Consider the following 24,041-nt stretch of genomic DNA (forward strand, 5'->3'; position numbering starts at 1 on the left):
TTGCCCTACGTACATATAGCGGCGAGAGTCCCAGAAGCGGTCTCTACAGCAGCGTTCTCGACGAAGCTACGCCGAGATGCTGAAAAAGGCCGCTTCGCCTGTTGAAGCAGATAACATCTGTCAGTTGATGATCAAGCTTCTGACTCTGAAGTTGACGAAGAAGTGTCCTTTGTTTTCAAAAGGACATCGAGGAAACGAGGAAAACAGAGTCAGAGAGCTTAAAAAAACCTCTAAAACTGCCACGCAGTGTTCCCCAAGCCAACATGGCAAAATCGAAGGTAAGTGGAAGTATGCCCAAACGTTCAGCTCCTAGAGTCTTTCTCCAGGAAGAACAGTAACTTCCGCCCCTTCCGGGGACATATAAAATCCCTGATGTTCCTACTTTTTCGTTTTCTCCGTCAGCTGCTGGGCATCGAGAGCAATCCCAGGGTACTCCAATATTCACGTTTGCTGGCATCGTGTATTTCATCCTTAACTTCTTCAACGCTTCTCACCATGTGACAAACATGGTTAAATCAATTCTCCCTCTTTTGACACCCCTTTTGAAGCACCTGGCTTCCGAAATGCCCCTACTTGAAACAATCGTATCCTTCGATGTCTAACAAGGTCAACAAGGTCAGTAGGATTTCGGTTCTACAGCGGAACTGTCGAAGCATCCTTCACAAATTAGATATTTTTAAATTGTTAGTTAACAAATTACAATCCGATGTTTTTGCTTTGTGCGAAACATGGCTAACACCCGATGTGATCCTCCATTTTCCAGAATTTAACATCATTCGCCGAGATCGTGCAGACAGACATACTGTACTGTGAGGGATCAGAAAACAGCACTCCTTCTATAGAGTTGATCTTGCACCTATGTCAGGCACCGAAGCCATCACATGTCAGATGACTATCCGAGGAAAAGGCCTCAGTATCGCCCGATATATCTTCCTCCGGGAACTGCGATATCTCGCAGGCACTCCCACATATCTGCTCGGTTATGCCCGAGCCACGGTTGCTCTTAGGAGATTTCAACTCTCATGGAACATCTCTGATATACGACCTCTGCGACGACTCCAATATAACCATTCTTGTACTGGAGAAGTTACACAAGTGGCACATTCGGCGAAAGATAGCCGATTATCTTTCAATATGGTCGAAATCGCATATGACCTCACGAAGCACATTGACTGGGGTAAATATGCTGAGGCAATTTTTGTCGGTGAACAGTCGGTAGACGTACTTCCACCGCGGGTGGAGTACCAGTTTGTGTCCGAATTGATTCTTAACAGCGCTCTTCAGGCACAACGCCGACTGGTGCCGGGAGTTTCGGTCCGTAGGAAGCCATTTAGTCCGTGGTGGGATAGCGATTGTACACAGCTCTATCGCGAGAAATCCACAGCGTTTAAGGATTTTCGAAAACATAGTTTGGTCGTACTTCATAAGCGTTATATTGCGCTTGAGGACCAGTTCAAGAAGCTGGTCAAGGCAAAGAAAAGCGGTTACTGGAGGCACGGTCCTTTTCGATGGTTGAATTCTCACTCGCTCTTCTTTCATGTAACAATTCTGCTCCGGGGATGGATAGAATCAGGTTTAATTTTCTGAAAAACATCTCAGACGTCGCGAAGAGGCGCTTATTGAACATATTCATTATTAAATTAATTCTTCATAATTCATATCTTCATATCGTCCTATCGCGATGCTATCGTGTCTTCGGAAGCTGTTGGAGAAGATGCTTCTTCATCGGTTCGATGAATGGGTTGAGTCTTATGGTTTGTTGTAAGATACACAATTTGGTTTCCGGAGAGGCAACGGAACAAATGACCGCCTTGCGTTGCTTACTTCAGAAATCCAACACACCTTCTCTCATAAAGAGCAAATGTATTTTTGGACACACAGTTTGCGCCAATGTTTTGTCTGAAAAGCTCCACAAGAGCGGATTTTCGCCGATTTTGAACAACTATTTGTACAATTTGTTGTCAGAGAAGCGTATGATTTTTTCTCATCGTGACTTGACAACTTCACGAATCAATTTCATGGCTCTACCCCAGGGCTCATGTTTGAGCCTCCTTCTTTACAATTTTTATGTCAGAGAAATTGACAAATGTCTCATGGAAAATTGCACGTTAAGACAGCTTGCGGATGACTGTATTGTATCTGTTACAGGACCAACCGCAGTTGATCTGCAAGGACCATTACAAGATACTCTGGACAATTTGTCTACTTGGGCTTTAAAGCTGGGTATCGAATTATCTTCGGAGAAAACTGAGATGGTTGTCTTTTCAAAAAAGCATAAGCTGGCAAAATTCCCGCTTCAACTCATGGGTAAGACAATCACTCACAGCATGTCTTCTAAATACCTCGGGGTCAGGTTCGATTCCAAATGCACCTTCGGGAAGCACACTGTGTATCTGACACAAAAATGCCAGAAGAGAATTCGCTCAATGTTGTATGAACTCGACTCATACGATGAGTCTAGAAGTACTTGCGGGAGTACTTCCTCTTACTGGTCGTTTTGTGGAAATATTACTCCGCTTCCTCATTCGTTGTGAGGTACTAAACCCATTGGTCATTGAGAATTTCGAGAAGCTGCTTGAACGTAATCATCAAACTCGTTTTATAAATGTGTGCTACCGGTACATGACGTTGGAGGTATGCCCCTCTTCGGTTAAGACCAATCGTGATAACTTCTCTTATTCTCACAGTTCCGCTGTAGTGTTTGAGGCAACCATGAAACAGGAGATTCATTAAATATCCGATTCCCATCTTTCGATGGGAATATTTGCAAACAAGTACGGGCATGTCAGCGCGGACAGAAGGTTTTTCACAGATGAATCAAAATTTGAGGATTCCACTGGTTTTGGTGTGTACAACAATTTTCATAACGCCTCCTTCGAATTGCAGAATTGATGTTCAGTATGTACGTTGCTGACCTTGCAGCCATATACTACGCACTAGAGTATATTGCAACATTTCTAACTGAGTACTCCTTCATATTCAACGACAGTCTACGTTATATGAAGGCTGTTCGGTCGATGAAGCCGATTGAGCACTATGCGTATTTCTTAAGAGGGATACGAAAAGCATGGAGTGCTTTATCGAAACGCTCCTATATCATCACCATGGCATGGGTTTCTTCTCATTGCTCGATTCCGGGCAATAAAAAATCGGGCTCCCTGGCTAAGGTGGGCGCTATGGAAGGCGATATTTACGAACGGCAAATCGCCTTTGATGATTTGTTTGCAATAGCTCGTCAGGAGACCTGGATCAGTTCGCAGCGCAAATGGAAAAGTGGAGACATGGGTAGATGGCTGCATTCTATTCTCCCTCATGGTTCCCTCCTCCCTATGGTTCAAAGGGTTGAATGTGGGACGTGATTTCATTCGAACCATGTGTAGAATAATGTCTAATCACTACTCGCTAAATGCACATACGTTTTGGATTGGGCTTTCTGGAATCAATCTCTGTGTCTGCGGCAACTATCAGGATATCGAGCACGTCGTGTGAGGGAGCGTCGAGCCTCATGAAACCAGGTCTGAATTGACTGAAACTGTCCGAATCCGAGGAAAGAAAATAAAACCCGTTAGGGAAGTGTCGGCGGGCCTTTATTTGCAGTATATGAACCTTATCTATCTGTTTCTGAAAGAGATTGATCTTAGAATTTGATTCTTTGTATGTCCCCTGTCTGTAGCATTTCCCCTTAAAAATGTTCCTCTTCTTTTCGTTGTCTTTTTTTTTTGTTTTTGTTTGTCTTCCATTACAAATCAATGCCAAAATCCACCACCAAACCAAGTCAACAACATCGCAATCAATAATTTTAAAACCCTAAAGCCCCTCCTTTACTAAAGTGTATTTATGATCCCTAACCTCGAGTCAGTCGCGTGTACGTCAGCTACCCAACCTAACTTTAGTTGTAAGAAGAATCACAAGAATTGAAAAACAAATTGTTCAAAAGAAACATATATCCGGCTCCGTAACGCCAAATAGCAAATGAGCCTTCTAAATAAAGGCAAGATTAAAAAAATCATTGGAAATTTTTTCCGAGTCTTTTGGATATTCTTTTTTACAGATATTGACAAGAAAATTCGGAACAATTTTCAAAGGAAACTCGGAACAAATTCATGGAAATTCGGAAAGAACCCACAAGAAAGTTCTAAAAAATTTCCCAAAGAAAATTCGGAATAATTTTCCAAAGAATTCGGAAGAATTTCCAAAGGAAGTTCGAAGGAAAATTTCAGCAGAATTTCTCAGGGATATTCGAAAGAATTTTTCAAGTAGATTAGGAAGATTTTCTTAGGAATTTCGGAAGATTTTCCAAAGCAAATTAGAACGAATTCACTGAGAAAATTCTACTGAAGGAAATTACGTGAAAATTTGAATGAATTGACAAGTCAGAAGAATTTCCATTGGTTTTTTTATTGAGGAAATTCGGTAAATTTTTCCGCGGATTTGTTTGTGGAAATTCTGAAGAGTTTCTCGTAGAAATTTGGAAAAAAAAACTTCCCGAGAAAATGCGAAAGAATTCCCTCATGGAATGTTTTTCCATAAAAAGCCGGAAAATTACAAATTACATTGACAATTCGATAGAATTTTCCTGTGAATTTCAGAAGAATTGTTTAAATCTATTTCGAATGGTTATTGAGTGCAATTTCTTGTACACACATTGCCGAGTACGAAAGTAGCAACTAGTTTCTGTACGCACAATCTGATATCTCCTGTTCGGATTATACTATGGAGGAGCTGGAAAGAAGCGTTGACACCTATTACGATTGGCTTCCCTATTTTGTTCATTAATGTAATTACCGATATAATCAACTGAAACAGTAAATTTACATACCAAATATCCACATACTTCCATGTCATTTTCTTCGATCTGAACAGGTCTAATGAGCACCATATAGCGGACGACTGCATGAATCTGTTTTCTGATGAAACGAAAAACGAGAACCGAGACCGGAAAAACGGTAAACAGGGAAGAGAGCTATGTGCAGCCAGTAGCAACAACTGCATGCATAATCGACTATGAAAAAACAGGTGTGTCGACATAGATTTCCCTGGCTGTCCGAGGCACATGGAGGAAAGCTCTAGCATACAGAAGCCGGATAGTAGCTGGCGGCTGATTGTGATAAGCCGTGTAGAACGCCTCGCTGTCTGGCGGTGCAACGAGACGAAAAAGAAACGATGATTCTTTAAGATTCTTTACGGATAAAATTTAACGATGTTTGAGTTTGAAAGACTCCATCAGCACTTTTAAAAGGAACTGTAGTTTTTTCTTCAAAAGTTTGGTTATGCGCACGGAATTTCTGAGCGCAAAGTTTTATTCAAGAAAAATTATACTTGTCTACTTATTTCGGCGGATCTTTGTATCTTAATAAGCATTTCCACAGTTGAATATCAACAATGATAAGCCAGTCGTAGAAGCCAAAAATTCCTCTCATCTAGGATAGTAGGAAATTAGATCGATTGCCGTTCAAACGAATGAATATAAATTGCCCGTTGACCGATTAGCCACAAGTCGTTTGGCCCAGACTGTTTTATTTCTCATTTATTGGCTATGTGCTTCTTCCTTACACGTCGTACCTTGCCTAGGCCTAATTTCTGATCGTTTGCCCTTCGGAGTTTTTATTTTCGATTACTCACTTATGAATTTTTATTTCTTACATCCAATTCACTATTTTTTATTTCTTTTAATAGTTAATCCTTCTTCTCTTCTACCTATTTTTTTTTTCTTTTAAATCCATATTCCTTTATTTTTTGTCTATTTCTCCTTTCAGTCTGTTTTGCATATACAGGTCGACTTCGTGAAATAAATTTATCTGGATATCGGTTTTTTTTAATCTGATGAATGAAGAATCATCTGTCAGGAGCGTTTGTATTGAATATATGCATATTTAAGCTTCCTTGAACTTTGAGGTCTCAGATAGCCTAATCGGGAAAGGCACGACATTACCACGGCTAAGGTGGAAGGTACAATTCTTAGCCGGTCGAGGGGAACTCTCTGATCTATATTTTCTTGACTTCTCTGACCATCGAATATCATTTCACACACAATACAAATTGGCGCATTTGATTGGTATCTAAAACATTTGTTTGAAATTCGTCTATAATCTAACTATCATTATCAATAAAGTTGCATAAAGCCTAGAAGGAGAAGATCCTTCTGATTGTGACTCAATATGAGGATGAGACATGTACATTTATCGACATTCTGCTAAGCAAAATGAAAAAAAAAACTTAATCATATCCAGCTCCAGACACATCTCTCTGTTCCATTACATATAACCATAGCTTTCAAAGAACGTATATGTACCTTGATTGTCGAAAGACCGTCCAAGACACATAAAATAACACAAGCTCACAAAAGCAATTATGGCAAATTAAGCATCGAAACTCACTAAGTCATCGTTTAGACGTGGATATTTTCGTCGCTGCGCCCCCGTACCGTTGCGATGGAACGAAACGGTTCCGATGATTTTGCGTGTTCATTTCCATGAATTCTGTAACAAAGCTAAAAGCTTCTCGCCGTCCTCATCCGGGCAGAATTGGACGACGACGACGCTAAGGAAACTCAAAGCCCAAGTCGTAAAATATGAGCATTACGTGGAATATGAACTTTATCCATTGAACCGTTTCAGCCAACGCGCACGCATCGCATCGATTGGATCATTGGAGTTTTTTTTCACACAATTACTTGCGTTTTGATTGATGTGATTGCCAGTGTTGTTGACAGTAAGATTTCAGCAAAATATAAAACTGTTAACGTTTAAATTTTGAACGACTCCCATTTTTTGAGAACCCTTTTCGTTGTGTGAATCGTTAAAATCTTTTACTCACTTTCGATGAACACTTCAGAATTGCATTTCACCAGAAGTGAGCCAGCCAAGGGCTGAAAACCTCTTAAATAAAGACGATAATAATAATAATAAGAATTGCATTTCTTTTCTAGATTGAAATAAGAACGATTAGTGATTAAAAATCAAAACGTCGCAAAAAAACACATTTTTTCCCGACAGTGTTCATTATGTTCGATAAGCAGCTCAAAATAACTGGCAACAATCAATGTGCCACCCACACCCAGGTTTGATCATCGTGATATTTTACTAAATTCAATATATGTATGTGCATTACATTGATGGTTAAAGTTGCGAAGCGAGAAAATGACGTGTCATTTTTCCATAGTTAGAAGGGATTCGATTCACTGAGAGAGTAAAATCTTACCTATATGTTCGCCATTAAACTTTTAGTGTAAAGGTAATGTTTCCAATAGTAAGTAATGAACTGGTTGCAATTGCGGTTAGCAAGATGAAAAATGATTTTTACCTGTATGTAATTAATGCCTAGATTCTGTTATATTATTCTGTTAAATTAAGAACCTACCAGTCCATTTTATTAATTACCTAGAGTGGCATTGCGCATATCGATTCGAACGAAATTCTATCGAATCGAGCATGTTTGGCATTACGACTTTCGATTCGATTTCGAAAACGAATTATCGTTCGAGGAGGTACAAGAATAGCGAGATATTTTGGCATTATGGATACTCGATAGCACACTGGAAAACGACTCAAGTCGAATGATTAACGCTCGTCACTTTTATTTTTTTTTTTTTTTTTTTTTAACTAATTTTATTTGCTAATTATCTAATACATGCATTCCTCTTAGACTAGGTGTTCCGTGTTTTCTTAACACTATCATCCTTATTTGCTATGTTACGCTTTTAGTTATTATTAATACATTTCAATTGCCTCTGGCAGTTAAAATTTTTCCTCTGGTTGAATTGAACCATGTAGGAATTACAATGTTTTCAACTTAAACTAAACTTAACCTATTTAAAACTAAGGGTACAAGGAGTTAATCGTTGCAATAGAAGATTGCAACGATTTTTGTCTAAAATTGAAATTATTTTGTTGGACATTTGTTGCAAAGTCTCAATATTAGAAATTCTATGAAGTTCATTGGTACTATACCACGGAGGCAACTTCAGAATCATTTTCAGAATTTTATTTTGAGTCCTCTGGAGTGCCTTCTTTCTGGTATTGCAGCAACTAGTCCATATTGGCACAGCATACAACCTGGCAGGTCTAAAATTTGTTTGTAAATCCAAAGTTTGTTCTTAAGACAAAGTTTGGATTTACTGTTTATAAGTGGATATAGGCACTTAATATATTTGTTACATTTGGCTTGAAGGCCTTCAATGTGATTTTTAAAGTTAATTTTTGATCTAGCAGAAGTCCTAAATATTTAGCTTCGCTAGACCAATTAATTGGAACCCCATTCATAGTGACAATATGTCTGCTAGAAGGTTTCAAATAAGAAGCTCTCGGCTTATGTGGGAAAATTATAAGCTGAGTTTTGGAAGCATTCGGGGAAATTTTCCATTTTTGCAAGTAAGTGGAGAAAATATCCAAACTTTTTTGCAATCTACTATGACACGAAGGCTTCGCCCTTAGGCTGAAAGGCCCGTGTCATCTGCAAACAAAGATTTTTGCAACCCGGGTGGTAAATCAGGTAAGTCAGAAGTAAAAATGTTATACAAAATGGGCCCCAGTATGCTGCCTTGGGGACATTAGTTCTTACAGGTAATCTATCAGATTTAGTATTCTGATAGTTTACCTGCAGCGAGCGATTTGATAAATAATTTTGGATCAGTTTAATGATGTACAGAGGAAAATTAAAATTCATCAATTTTACAATCAAACCTTCATGCCAAACACTGTCAAATGCTTTCTCTATCAAGAACAGCAACTCCAGTCGAATATCCTTCAGATTTGTTGAGCTGAATTAAGTTCGTAACTCTTAATAACTGATGAGTGGTTGAATGCCCATGGCGAAAACCAAATTGCTCATCAGCAAAAATAGAATTGTCATTAATATGAACCATCATTCTATTTAAAATAATCTTTTCAAACAGTTTGCTTATTGAAGAAAGCAAACTGATTGGGCGATAACTAGAAGCCTCAGCTGGATTTTTGTCCGGCTTCAAAATTGGAACAACTTTGGCGTTTTTCCATTTATCTGGGAAGTATGCCAATTGAAAACATTTGTTAAATAAATTAACCAAAAAGGATAAAGAGCTCTCAGGAAGTTTTTTGATAAGTATGTAGAAAATACCATCATCACCCGGGGCTTTCATATTTTTAAATTTTCTAGTAATAGATCTTACTTCATCCAAATTAGTTCCCAACGAAGGATCAAAAACATTATCTTGATTGAGAATGTCTTCGAAGCTCCGTATAACCTGATCCTCAATTGGACTAGTGAGACCTAGACTAAAATTATGGGCACTCTCGAACTGCTGAGCAAGTTTTTGAGCCTTTTCGCCATTTGTTAATAAAATTTTATTCTCCTCTTTACGCACTGGAATTGGCTTTTGAGGTTTTTTAAGAATTTTCGTTTATTTCCAAAAGGGTTTCAAACTGAGATCCTACTTTGAAACATTATTCTCAAAATTGGTATTTCTCAGAATAGCGGAACGTTTTATAATTTCATTTTGCAAATCTCGCCAAATAACTTTCAACGCGGGATCGCGAGTTCTTTGGTATTGCCTTCTTCTCACATTTTTAAGACGGATCAGTAGCTGAAGATCGTCGTCAATAATAATGGAGTTGAATTTAACTTCACATTTCGGAATTGTAATGCCTCTGGCTTCGACAATTAAATTTGTCAAAGATACGAGAGCATTATCAATATCACTTTTGGTATCGAGAGGAATATCAACATCAAAATTCCTATCGATATACGTTTTATATAGAATCCCAATCAGCTCTATGATAATTAAAAGTAGAGCTGATTGGATTATAAATGGCTTCTTGTGAGATTTCAAATGTCACAGGAAGGTGATCAGAGTCAAAGTCAGCATGAGTTACCAATTGGCCACACAGCTGACTTGAATCCGTTAAAACTAAATCAATTGTAGAAGGATTTCGACTGGAAGAAAAACAAGTTGGTCCATTGGGATATTGAATAGTATAATATCCCGCAGAACAATCTTCAAATAAAATTTTACCATTGGAATTGCTTTGAGCATTATTCCATGAACGGTGTTTGGCATTGAAGTCACCAATTACGAAGAATTTTGATTTGTTGCGAGTCAGAATTTGAAGATCAGCTTTCAACAAATTCTTTTGCTGTCCATTGCATTGAAAAGGCAAGTAGGCTGCAATAAAGGAAAATTGTCCAAAATTTGTTTCAACAGAAACTCCCAAGGTTTCAAAAACTTTGGTTTCAAACGAAGAAAATAATTTATGTTTGATACGTCTATTAATGACAATGGCGACCCCACCACAGGCGCTGTCAAGACGATCATTTCTGTAGATAAAATAGTTTGGATCTCTTTTAATGGAGAGTCCTGGTTTTAAATACGTTTCAGTTATAATGGCAATATGCACATTATGAACTGAAAGGAAGTTGAATAATTCATCTTCCTTACCCTTTAGAGAGCGGGCATTCCAATTTAGAACTTTCACACAATTATTTGGATCCATTGAAACGGAGTCCGATAACAATTTTTGTGTGTACTTTATACCAACCTGAACAGCTTCAGGAATGGTATTTGTTTTGAACATTGCATCAATCATGTGATGCAATTGTTCAGTTAAAAAATCAAAATCGGAAGCAGTCATGCTACCTGAATCGGCAACATGACCGTTATTTTCCGTTGGGACATGGGTATAAACCTCATTTTGAGAAGAGAAATTTTGTCTACCAGCAGCGATGTTTGCATACGTAGGTACATTCGAAAAATTGGAATTTACTGAAGTGCTTGCTACCCGTTGACGAGCGGCAAAATTTGTTTGTGAATTTTGGTGGGTATGAATTGCTCGACCGGTAACTGGTTTCGAAATTTGAGCGTTTGAAAATTTCTACCCGTCGAATCTGGGATCCGATTGGAATTTCCCGTCATCAATTTTGCACGGGAATTCAAAACTTTTGCGTGAAGGGCATTCCCAGAAATTGGATTTATGATTGCCCCCACAATTTGCACATTTAAATTTATTGGAATCTTCTCTCACAGGACATGCGTCCTTGGCGTGAGAGGTTCCACCACAAATCATACATTTAGCATCCATGTGACAATGTTTGGTTCCATGACCCCACTTTTGGCACTTACGGCACTGGGTGGGGTTTTGAATTTCCCCAGGCCTGCGGAAATGTTCCCACGTAACACGGCCATGAGACCTAATACAGGCCTTTTCCAAACTCTTCATATTATTTAGTTCACTTTTGTTAAAATGAACTAAATAAAATTCTTGAGAAATGCCCCTCTGGGAAGTACCGGAGTGGGATTTCTTTTTCATCTTAATTACTTGGACTGGTGAAAATCCAAGTAATTGAGAAATTTCAATTTTAATCTCATCCAGTGATTTATCATCACTGGGGAGACCTTTCAAGACGACTTTGAACAATCGCTCAGTTTTGTCGTCGTATGTGAAGAATTTATGGCGCTTCTCAGTTAAATAGTGAAGAAGACGTTTGCGATCGTCAAAGCGATCCCGGCAAAACGCGGCAGTCACCCTTCCTAGCAATCTGAAATGAAACCTTGATCCCCTGAAGGTTACTCAAAATCTCATTCCGGAAGCCAGAAAACTCGGCAACAGATACCACAATTGGCGGAATCCTTTGCTTTTTCGCATGAATCGAATCACCTGGGCTAGAGGTAGATTCGATTTGCTCAATTTCATCGTTAATCAAATCGAACTGATTGCTCAGTTCGATTGGAGAAGAATTATTTCCGATATTAGAGTTAGAAGGAATATCTGAATTCTCCAGCTTCCTTCTATTTTTTCCGCGCTTTGGCAGGACGGTCTTGAAACCTTGTTTCTTTGAAGGAAGTGGAGAATTCAGAGACTCCCCTTCCTCTTGTTTTTGTTAATACTCATTGCTGAGCGTGGAGACGTGACCTTCTAAGAGGTTTTTTCCCAGAACGGTGTCCCTGCAGGATTACCACCGCTTGTCGGAATTTTACTTCCGCAAACGGGTCCAACGTAAAACGAAGGCACGGGTCCTTGCAAAGATCGTAACGGGATCAGTGGGTACAAATAGCGCTAAGAAGCACCGTTGAAATTAAAATAGCTTCGGGTAGTATTAAAAACTTCCTTCCGCAAAGAGAGAAAGAACCGCACAGCACGAAAGCACGATGCGGTCTGATCGTCACTTTTATTGATTTCGAATGTTGTTCAAGAGTTTTTTCTCGTTGAAAGTTTATCAATATATTCGTTATTTTTTTTCTGTACGTGATGTTTTATTATTAAATGGCAATGGTAATGTTTTATTATTAAATGGCACGAATTTGATTCGACTCAACAAACCTGAAGGATATTCGACTGGAATTGCTCTTCTTGATATCAAGAAGGCATTTGACAGTGTTTGGCTTGAAGGTTTGAATGTAAAATTGATGTATTTTAATTTTCCTCTGTACATTATTAAATTGATCAAAAATTACTTATCAGATCGCTCACTGCAGATAAACTACCAGAATTCTAAATCTGATAGATTACCTGTAAGAGCTGGTGTTCCCCAAGGCAGCATACTCTCGATGAGCTAGTACGGCACCATTCGAAATCTTGTACTGCGAATGGATGAAAACGAACGAAATACATAATACCGCCGTTTTCCTGAATCGAGAGCAAAAACGTAAGAATCGAGAGATTCAATTCGAGATGCGCAATGCTACCCCTAGTTTGGAATTTCTAATGCGAAATCTGTGTTTTTATATGCCAGTGAGACTTGATAGTTATCACCAGGGATCACGTAGAACAGTGGTCCCCAACGTGTTTACTATCCAGAGCCACACAGAAATTTCGAGGTTTTTGAAGCAGGCCGCAGCATATTTGCAACATTTGTTTTTCAGTTCATATTGTATATTACATAATATTGTATATTTGAACTAAATAGTATATTATTGTGATCTTTTTCAAATAAATTATGTACATGTAAGGACATTTCGTTCTACAGGTTTTATCGCCGTAGCTGGCTTTTAGTCTATAGTACCTTTTTTGCAGCAGCACCCCTCCCCGTTGCCACTGCGAGTTAGGGGGCCTGCCTATAATGTGGTGGGGTTTGATAGTGGGCTCTGTTAAACCTCTACAAAAAGCTGAAATGTGTCTATAAGCAGGCCCTATGTGGGATACTGAAATGGAGATTTTTTTATTTATGTACAGGTTATCCGACTTCGTCAGTAGATGGGAATAACCAGCGCGGGGGAGGGGGGGGGGGACATACATTTTCAGTGCAAAACGTAAACAAACGAGCATAAATTCCATACAAAAATCCAAGATGGCTGAGTTGGGGATATTGACAAGTCGGATCCCAAATAACACCTCTTGTTTCTCAGTGAGTAACAACAACTGTGGTGTGACTTACTAAAGGTCTGACTTATGCACAACGCGTCGTATTTGGAACTCCTTTGTGACACAAAAAGCGCAAGAGGTGGAGCCTATTTGCAACATCTTGCGGCTACAATGAAAATAAAAACACAAAAACCAACCGGGAATCGAACCATGGACCTTGAGATTTGCAACCTTCTACTATAACCATCACACCAACAATTCTATTTGGTGATTCTGCTACAAGTGCACTACATAAACAACAAAGTCATTTGTAACTTCATTCCAGTTCGAGACAGCAACACGTACGGACGTGTTTGTTGCTCGCGCATTTTTTTTTTTGAGTGTTTTTTCTCGTTCGTTCGCTGTTTACGTTTTCGCTTGTCACGTTGGCGTTATTTTCTCCCGGACCCGTCAACCGCTTAGTCGACAACTAAGAAGCTTTCCTCTTAAGCAAAAATTTGTGTTGGTCTATTTTAGTTCATCAAAACTCAGATTCGCCTATATGGGTCTCAGTATGACAGTTACTATCAACTGTGTGTACAAAAAATAGTAAACCGATTCGGTCGCTGGAAAAGTGCCTAAGCGCACTGCTCTTGGAGGTGCGGGTAACCCCTCCAAGCAGCTTTTGCAGAGCAACGTGTTCTCGCCGTTGCCGCTTGATGACGCCGGCAATCCGCCGAAAAAGCGGAAGAAGCAGCAATCGCAGCTGCCGCAGGTGCAACCGGAGCGGAAGGAGAAGTGCCCGCCTGTGTTTGTGAAGGGCGATCCGCCGGATTTACGCCCAAAAATTCGTCAGCTGATCGCTAAGGGGCTGAAATGTACTTTTCGGCTCTGCAGCGAGGGCGTGAAATTGATGCCGGCCAACAGGGACCATCACCAATCCGTCGTGGAGCTCCTCGAGGTCCACAAGTATGAGTACTACACTCATGACCACCCCGGCACGAAGCCGCTCAAGGTTTTGCTGCGAGGACTTCACGACATGAGGTGGAAGAGCTTCAAGCACAGCTTGAAAGTTGCGGACTGAAGCCAGTAGCAGTCCACAAGATCGCTCGTCACGACAAGGCGAGGAGATATCGCGACCAGCTTTACCTGATCCATCTGGAGCACGGCTCCACTACCTGGAAGGACCTGAAGCTGGTTGGCGTTATAAATTACACCGTCGTTGACTGGGAGCGATATCGGCCAGTGCACCGCGATGTCACGCAATGCACCAACTGCTTCAATTTCGGGCATGGCACCAGGAACTGCCGCATGAAGCCGCGCTGCAACAAGTGTGGCGAACCCCATCCGACGGACGAGTGCGACAAAATGGAGGTGGCCGATCCCAAGTGCGCCAACTGTGGTGACAAACATCGGGCCACCACAAAGGGCTGCCCAAAGCGAGCCGAGTTCCTGGGAATCCGGAAGAAGGCTTCCACCAGGACCATTCCGAAGAAGAACCGTGTTCCTGTAATCAACGAGGTGAACTTTCCAGCCATCCCGGCTCCCCGTCGTGTGATTCCAATACTCCCACCGCTACAACCGCACAAGCGACTGGCAGCGGCAGCTGCATCGGTCCAAGCTCCAACATCGTCGGCACCATCCACCAGCGAATGGCCCCCGCTCCCTCCTCCTGGGTTCCGTCGGCAGTCGGAGAACGAAGCCGTCCCACCGGAAGAATCTGCCCCGCTGTACACTCCGGAGCAACTGATGCCGATCTTCGCGCAGCTCGCCACTCGACTGCGCGGCTGCAAAACCCGATTCGACCAGGTCTTCACACTTGGCATGTTCATCATTGAAACGCTTGCTCGCTAAAGAGCAAAACAATCGAGCTGAAGGATTTCCATGAGGAGAAGGAAATAGACGTGGCGTTCATCACCGAAACGCACCTAAAACCGGAGGTGAACATCAACATCCCGGACTTCCGCATCGTGCGACTCGACCGGCCGACCAGGGGAGGTGGTGTGGCCATCGCTCTTCGCTACAACATCAACTGTCGTCTGCTTCCAAGCTTCCAGCTCAGTGTCATCGAGGCCATCGGTGTCGAAATCACCACTTCGGTCGGCACAATCGCGCTCATCGCGGCGTACTGTCCAACGCAAGCCAAAGCCGGCGATGGATCATCGGCTGCCCTTCGGAGGGACATCGTCAAGCTGACGCGGAGGCAAGGCCAGTATATCATTGCCGGCGACTTGAATGCCAAACATCAAGCCTGGGGCAACAGTCGCGGCAATCGAAACGGCACCATCTGGAGCAACGACATGAAGGAAGGCCACTACACGATCTTGAGCCCGGATTCCCCCACTCGGCTGAGTCGGTCCGGTGCCCACGCAACGCTCGACCTCTACATAACAAACCTGAGTGACCACGTCTCGCAACCGGGTTGTATACCAGGAGCTCAGTTCGGATCACTATCCGGTGGTGGCGGAACTGGGCTCCTCGGTCAATCGGCACCAGCAGTTACGGCGGAACTACCACCGAGTGAACTGGCAGCGGTTCCAGCAGTGCGTCGATAACACCGTCGATTACGAGGTGCGTCCGGAGACGCCGGAAAGTATCGACCGCCAGCTGTGCGCCATCGAAGAGGCAATCTCGGTGGCCAGAGAGCAGCATGTCCCGACGGCTCGGCAGGTAAGCAACTCCTTAAACATCGATACACTCACCAAAGATTTGATTCGATTGCGGAATGTCACTCGCAGGCAGTTTCAGCGTACTGGACTGCCTGAGCTTACGGCACGCTGCAATCGAATCACAAAAATTATCAAGGCCAGAATGGTGGACCTCAAAAATAACGACTTCTCAAATAAGATCCGCACTCTCCCAGATTATGCTAAGCCGTTCTGGAAAATGACCAAAATTCTAAAATCCAAGCCTCGGCCCATTCCACCTTTGATCCCACTAGACAATAATGGCTCTAAGAATCGCTTGATAACTCCTGCAGAGAAGGTCGCTGAAATAGGTCGTCACTTCGTCAGCTCACACAATCTTGGGCAGAACATCGTCTGTCCACACGAAGCAGCCGTCAACGAGCATGCTAACAACATCCATTTGATTCCCAACGACTACTCGGAGGAGTTGGAAATCTCAGCTGACGAATTGACGGCCTATATCAAATCGTCGAAGAACATGAAGGCCCCAGGCTTCGATAGCATCCTGAATCTCGAGCTCAAACGCATGAGTGCTCCTTTCTTTGAGCACCTCTCGCTGATCTTTAATCAGTGTCTCCGGCTCAGTTACTTCCCATCGTCCTGGAAGTCAGCGAAAGTCATCCCCATCCGGAAGCCTGGGAAGGATCCTTCCTCCCCCAAAAGTTATCGACCCATCAGCCTTCTCTCAGGGTTATCCAAGCTATTCGAAAATGCTATTCATCATCGGTTACTTGAGTCTGCCGAAAATCTCAACATCTTGCTCGAGGAACAGTTTGGTTTCCGACGCGGTCGGTCAACTGTACACCAACTGACTCGAGTTACCAACGTCCTCAGACGGAACAAGTTTGTCTCGAAAACATCCGCCATGGCCTTACTCGATGTCGAGAAGGCATTTAACAATGTATGGCATGATGGCCTGGTGTACAAACTACAACGCTACAATCTTCCCAGCTACCTGGTGAAAATCATCAACAATTACCTGTCGGCAAGGACATTCCGGGTCTCAATCAGCGGAGCGAGTTCCAATGCGCACAACATTGTCGCAGGCGTCCCCCAGGGCAGTATCCTCGGGACCCTGCTTTTCAATCTGTTCACCTCCGACATGCCAGAACCTCCAGAAGGCGGCATTCTGTCTCTGTTCGCAGATGACACCTCCATCGTCTACAACGGTAGAGTGATCAGAGCGCTAGTGGCAAAACTCCAACGAGGCCTGGATGCCCTCACAGAGTACCTCACCAGCTGGAAGATCTGTATCAACACGGCGAAGACCCAGGTCATCATTTTCCCCCACTCCAAATCCCCTAAACTTGTTCCGCCTGGGGACTGTAAAATCATCCTCAACGGCACGACTGTTGGCTTGACCCTCGACAGCAAGCTTATTTTCAGGCAACAGGTTGACAAAACGGTGACAAAGTGTAACGTCTTGTTGAAACTACTGTACCCTTTGATCAACCGCCGGTCGTCATTGTCCCTGATAAATAAGCTTGCTGTCTACAAGCAAATCATCCTCCCTGTGATCGAATATGGCATGCCGGTCTGGGAGAGCTGCGCTAAAACCCACCACCTCAAACTTCAACGGGTCCAAAACAAATTCCTGAGGATGATCCTCAACACCCCTCCCAGGACAAGAACATCCGAGGTCCACCGTCTGGCCGGAATAAAAACCTTACATGAACGCTTTGGTGAGTGTAAAGAAAAGTTTAGGGTCCGTTGCTTGCACTCGGACCAAGAAGCGCTTAGGGCGCTAGTTCCAATCTAGGTTATCAAATTTTTATTGTAAATATTGGTGTACATAGTAGTTAGGTTATCAAATTTCTGAAATAATCAATTCCTCCTAAAGGATGATATGGTAAATCAAGCTAGATAATCTTTTGAAATTTCATTGAAAATAACCTTAAAAAAGAAACTAAAGTTGAAGAGCCTTGTGGCCAACCACTTGAATTGTTTTTAAAATACTGTACTATACAAAAATTGAAAAATAAACGAATTTAAGTCAAAAAAAAGTGTAACTTCATTGTACCTTATACGGAACATGCAGGGGACTGTCAAAAATAAAATACTGCTCAGCTGAGCTCAAAGTGTTTTGCAACATATCAGAAACATTTTCGTAACAGCAATGAACCGAAGTGTTATTAATTCTGCAACTTATCTGTTTTGTTACTGATATGAAACACATCGAATTTTAAACCACCCAAGAAGTCAGATGGGTAGAATATTGCGACGCCACTTAAACGGAAATGAAACATTATGATTTTCTGAAACTGGGAAGGGGCTTTAATGTGACTCGATGTATTGCCAGTGTCTTCAATGCAATTTATTAGGAACAAACACCTATTTGAAAGATGTTGCGCGTGCTGCTTGGGATAACATGTACATAAAAAAATCTTGGTGGAGGCGATAGATGTGCTTCTCCATACAACATGTATGTATACCGTCTCCAATTTAGCATCTTGTATTGCACCATGTACGATTTTATGTAGACTGGAAAGCGACCGTGTGCCGGTCAAAGCGTACAAGCCCAACACGAGTGTCAACCGGCAACAACAATGTAAAATAAACGTAAATTAATAAAATATATCTGGATGAACATTCTTATTTAACCTCAAATAGAGATAAAATTCAAAGAGCTGAAAAACAATAAGGCTGCGGGGAAGGACCAGCTCCCGGCTGAACTTCTCAAACATGGCAGTGAGCAGCTTTACGAAGTTCTGCACCATATTATGTCGAAAATATGGGAAGACGAGGAAATGCCTGCTAGTTGGTTGGACGGCCTCATTTGCCCTCTCTTTAAGAAAGGGCACAGACTGGTGTGCGCCAATTACCGAGGAATAACCCTCCTTAATTCGGCGTACAAAATTATGTCCCGTATTCTGTTCAACAGATCGAGACCGCTTGAAGAGTCCTTCGTCGGCGAATACCAAGCAGGTTTTCGTGAGGGCCGATCAACGACGGATCAAATGTTTACCCTGAGACAAATCCTTGATAAATTCCGGGAGTACAACTTGCAGACACATCATCTGTTTATTGATTTCAAGGCGGCGTACGATTCAGTGAAACGGAATGAATTATGGCAAATTATGCTTGAACATGGTTTTCCGGCGAAACTGATACGGCTGATTCGTATAACGTTGGACGGATCGAAATCAAGTGTAAGGGTTGCGGATGAAATTTCGACGTCATTTGTTACCTTAGATGGATTAAAGCAGGGTGATGCACTCTCGAACCTACTGTTCAATATAGCGCTCGAGGGAGCGATTAGGAGAGCAAAGAAGCGGTACCATTATCACAAAATCGCATATGCTCCTGGGATTTGCGGACGATATCGATATTATCGGAATTGATCGTCGTGCCGTGGAAGAGGCTTTTGTGCCTTTTAAGAGGGAGACAGCGAGGATTGGACTCACGATCAATACCAGTAAAACGAAGTACATGGTCGCTGGCAATCAACGTGGGTTCATTAGTGGTGGTGGTAGCGAAATAGTGCTGGATGGTGAAAAATTTGAAGTGGTAGAAGAATTTGTGTATCTTGGAACATTAGTGACGTGCGATAATGATGTTACCCGCGAGGTGAAAAGGCGTATTGCAGCTGCAAATAGGGCTTATTACGGACTTCGTAACCAGCTTAAGTCCCGTAGTCTGCAAACGAAAACAAAACTCGCGCTGTATACTACTCTGATTCTTCCGGTGGTTTTATACGGCCATGAGACATGGACGTTAAAGGAGGCTGATCGGAGAGCTCTCGGAGTGTTTGAGCGTAAGGTGCTGCGGACAATACTCGGCGGTAAACAGGAGAACGGTATCTGGCGGCGTCGCATGAATCACGAATTGTACCAGGTGTATAAAGGGCTGGATATTATTAAGCTTATACAACACGGCAGACTACGGTGGGCTGGTCACGTTGTTCGTATGCCGGAAAAACGACAAGCGAAGATAATATTTAGTAGAGAACCCGGAAGAGGCCGCAGGCTTCGTGGAAGGCCGCGTACACGATGGCTTTTTGCAGTTGAAGAGGACCTGAGGGCGCTCAATGTTCAGGGCGACTGGAAGCGATTGGCCCAGGATCGAATCCAGTGGAGAAGGATACTTCATTCGGCGTAGGTTCATCGAAGAGCTGTAGCCCATCAAGAAATACGCCAAGCTGCAGAGATAAAATAAGGGTTGCTGATTGACATTAGCTTTCCGATTACTATCAATGTGGTAAGTTAGTCCCGTTTCTTTTTTACTTTCCTTGCGTTAAAGGAATGATTACGCGGTCGCCTAATCCGAATTTCAAATAAACATTCGCTTACTTTGAGCGATTAATTGTTTATTCACGCGAAGGATGAACAATTGAACAAATTAAGGAAATGCTAATACTGTTGTGTAGAAGTTGCATAGGTCACATCACTTTCCATGGTGAATTCCGATCTATGTTACTGGATACCCCACATAACTAACACAACTTCCTTCTCGTGGTAATTGTGGAGATGCAGAGGTATTCTCTGTCTCTAGTAGCAACAATAACCACACACCAACATTCCCTCCCTTTCCCAACTGACTGTAAGGACTTGACCGGCGCATTTATTGATCAACATTTGCGAGCTGCTGAAATAAATTTCATGAATCATAATAATAAGGGACTCATGGCGACGAAGACTCAACAAAGGTATAAAAGATGCCGATAGGAATCAGACCTGGGGCAGGACAAGGCTAATGCAAACATTCATGAGTGAGTGCGTGTTCTAAACGTCGAATTATCCTTCTCAAAAATGTTTAGGGACCTGTCTATCTATTACTACAGTCAAATTTGGAATCTGAATATCACTCCATCAAAAGACTTGAAAGCAATTCAACAGTTGCTTGCTTTTAAATCTATTCAATGATATTCTGGAAGGATAAGATTTTAGAGTACAGTGAGTACTCGTGGTTATTCGCCCCGTACCGTTTTGCGGAGTCCAAAGCACGTACGATGCATACTAAAAGAAAAATATGATAGTAGGTATTTAATTAAACAATACAGTGGAGGTAAAAAATACGTAATTGAGTGCATAGATTATCCTTTCTTTAAATTATACTAAACTCTTTCTTGGAAGAAGAACTATTGATTCTTAAAATGAACACATCGGTCCATTATTGAGACAAAGAAAAGAATTAGTCTTTCATTTATAGTACACGTACGCTTATAACATATAACCACTAATTGCCATGCTACTTTCTTGATTCTATTGATTATTTTACTGATCAATGCCATATGTTATATTAGGAAAATTTTTTAATCCTTTCTCTCATTGTGTTTTCCAGGTGAACTGGTCGGTGCGTCGCGCAAGTTTCGAACCGATTTCCTCCAAGAGTGGCCAACGCCGGGAACTGGGCCTTACTTCGACACCGCTTCGATTCCCTCCAACATAACCGGGCTGGTCGGCAAGACGGTTCTGCTGATCTGCAAAGTGAAGAATCTGGGAAACAGAACGGTAAGTGGAACCCACAGCTACGTTTTATCTTCTTCTCAAGTTCGGAAATACTTCGAACGTTATGGAGCGAATGACAATAATGAAATTAAGAGCATTTTTGCCACCGACATCACTATGTGCCAAATAAAAAGATATTTTAGTTACAAGATAAAGATTGTCGCTTCGATTCCCTTATATTCTGTTGTCCGAAACATGTTGGGTACCGAACTGTCAAATCGTATGTATTTTTCCTTCATTAACATTTAGCACCCTATCCTCGCCAGCAGAAGATATTCCGGACAGCGACGACAACGACAATCGTTATCTTGTAACTAAAATATCTTTTACCGAATAACATAAACAAAACTTGGTCAAGGTCACTATAGTTATTGTGAAAAACATTTATATTCCATTGCAAGGCCAGGATTGTGACAGGTCGGTTTGTTGAATGAATCCTTGAAGAATAGGGGTTAGAAATTGTTGGGAGTTGTAGGCTTGGAACCTCCCGCGGGAGAAACTACGGTACAAAAATGGTCTGAGTAGAAAACGCGCAAGAGTTAGAAGGAATACTCGCATAGTGAAAGAAAGCACGTATCTTGTAAAGCATTTGAAATACGCCAGGTCTGAACATTCATTGGAGACAGTGCATTATGTGGAATAGGGTGGCCGCTAATTGAAAACTTTACTATTTCTACAGATTACAGAATTGTTAGATTCTTATACAATACTTTTATAAGAATCTAACAATTTCGCATATGCCCAGTTCTTATACAGGTTTTGGTAGATTCTTATACAGAATTGTTAGAAAATCTAACATCCGCCGATTGGGTGTAATTTGTCTGATTTATATATCATATGAAAGTACATAGGTAAGAGAATCAGACAAAAGGAAAGAAGAAGAAATAAGGAAAAAGGAAGAAGCTTACGAGACGAGCCAGCCTTGGGCTGAAAGTCTCCCTAAAATATAAAAAAGGAAGGAGAAAGAAGGTAGAAAGAAGAAAGAAGGAAGCAAAAGGAAAAAAAAGTGAGAAAAAAGAAGAAGGAAGTAGGTAGAAAGAAGGAATAAGGTAGAAAGAAGAAAAAAGGAAGAACAAGGAAGAAAGAACAAGTGAGAAGGAAAAAGAAAAAGGAAGAAGAAAGAAAGTAACAAGAAGGAAGCATAAAATATGAAGAGGGACGAAGGCAAAAAAAGAATAAAAATTGACAAGGAAAAAAAAGTAAAAAGAAGAAGGAATAAGAAAGTTGGAAGGTGGGTAAAAAGGACGTAGGCTAACGAAATAAGGAAGGAGGAAAAAAGAAGAAGAAAATGAAAAGAAGGAAAGAAGAAAACGAAGCACGAAGAATGAAGAAGAAATAAGCTAGAAGGTAGAAGGAAGAAAGAAGAAGGATGAAGAAATAAAGAAGAAAGAAGAAGGAAGATTGAAAAAGGAAGAAAGAAGAAGAAGAAAATAGGCATAAATCAGGAAGAAGGAAGAAAAAAGAAGGAAGAGTGTGAGAGTCAGCGACTTTACCTTTGCTTTATGCTTCATACATACAGATAAAGTGGTTGATTAGTTTATATCTTTTCTCTGAATTATGGAACGGTTGTCAGAATAATGATGCCCACGTTGTTTGAAACAACCATTTCCATGGTAAAACATCATGAAACATTCTTGTGCGTGATAGCATCTATGGATTTCATGGAAATCGTATGCAGCAACTGATTCAATATTTCTGTTGGGCATCGGAAGAATGTATGCAAGACGTTGATGTTAAAATAGTATTATTAGGAAATATACATTTTCTTAAGTAAAAATCTCTGCCAAATCAAATGGAGATCTTTGCATCCACCGCACAAAGTTAACAGAGGAAATATTGAACTCATTGTTTTGCTAATTATTCATCAATATCTAAACTGCCGGGCCTTCCTTAGCCATGTGGTAAAATGCGCGGCAACAAAGCGATTTCCAGTTTGGTCTAGGAAATAACATAATTTGGCTAATTTTCTGCAGAATCAAGAGAAAGTTTTTCATTAATTGTGAATGGTGGCAATCATGATGTTCTGTTCAAAATTTTGATAAAATGTGCGTGCATCAATCCTTAGCAAATATCCGACGACTGCAATAGATTGAATGCATTGAATAATAATTCTGTGGAAATGGTTTTCTATCAAGTTTTGAAGAGCACAAAAGATGATATACCCATCGAGCAGGATAAGATCGATCTGTGTTAAAAGATGGATTGCGGACCCTACGTGACTGCGTCGTTAGCGATGTACAATAATGGGCCAAGAGAATGGATACAACTTTTAGTATTATCAGACCATCGCCTATTAATAATAATTCAACAAGTTTTGGAAACCATGATAAACACAAAATTATTCAGAAAATAACTCCATTATAACAGTTTTCAAATAGTTTTGTTCGATCGTTCTGATCGGGATTCCGCTCATCTGGAAGGGTCGAGAGACTCAAATCACAATTTCTGGTGCTTTAATCCTACCCCGGGTATGAATATAAAAGTGGCCGTTGATAGCATGTATTCATGCATTCCGCCCTCTAATTTGAACCCGCTTTTCTCTCCAGTTGAGTTGGTTAGTTCATAAAAGTTTTCCTTCGACGCCATACGAGGGACTCAGGTTGGTCGTTGCGCTGGTGGTGTCTACTATTATAGCGAGCGCAAATACCCACATTGCA

General features: G+C 41.4%; 1 protein-coding gene across 1 annotated transcript in view; it reads left to right on the plus strand.

Annotated features, from left to right (window-relative positions):
- Positions 1 to 24,041, plus strand: part of LOC134220702 (zwei Ig domain protein zig-8-like) — a 623,811-nt gene that overhangs the window by 539,827 nt on the left and 59,943 nt on the right. Inside the window, exon 5 of the mRNA XM_062699803.1 lies at positions 21,218 to 21,387. Coding sequence (XP_062555787.1) covers positions 21,218 to 21,387 — 170 coding nt within the window. The remainder of the gene's footprint in view (positions 1 to 21,217; positions 21,388 to 24,041) is intronic.

Source organism: Armigeres subalbatus, chromosome 3 (assembly GCF_024139115.2).
Source record: "Armigeres subalbatus isolate Guangzhou_Male chromosome 3, GZ_Asu_2, whole genome shotgun sequence".
NCBI classification, from domain to species: Eukaryota; Metazoa; Arthropoda; class Insecta; order Diptera; family Culicidae; genus Armigeres; species Armigeres subalbatus.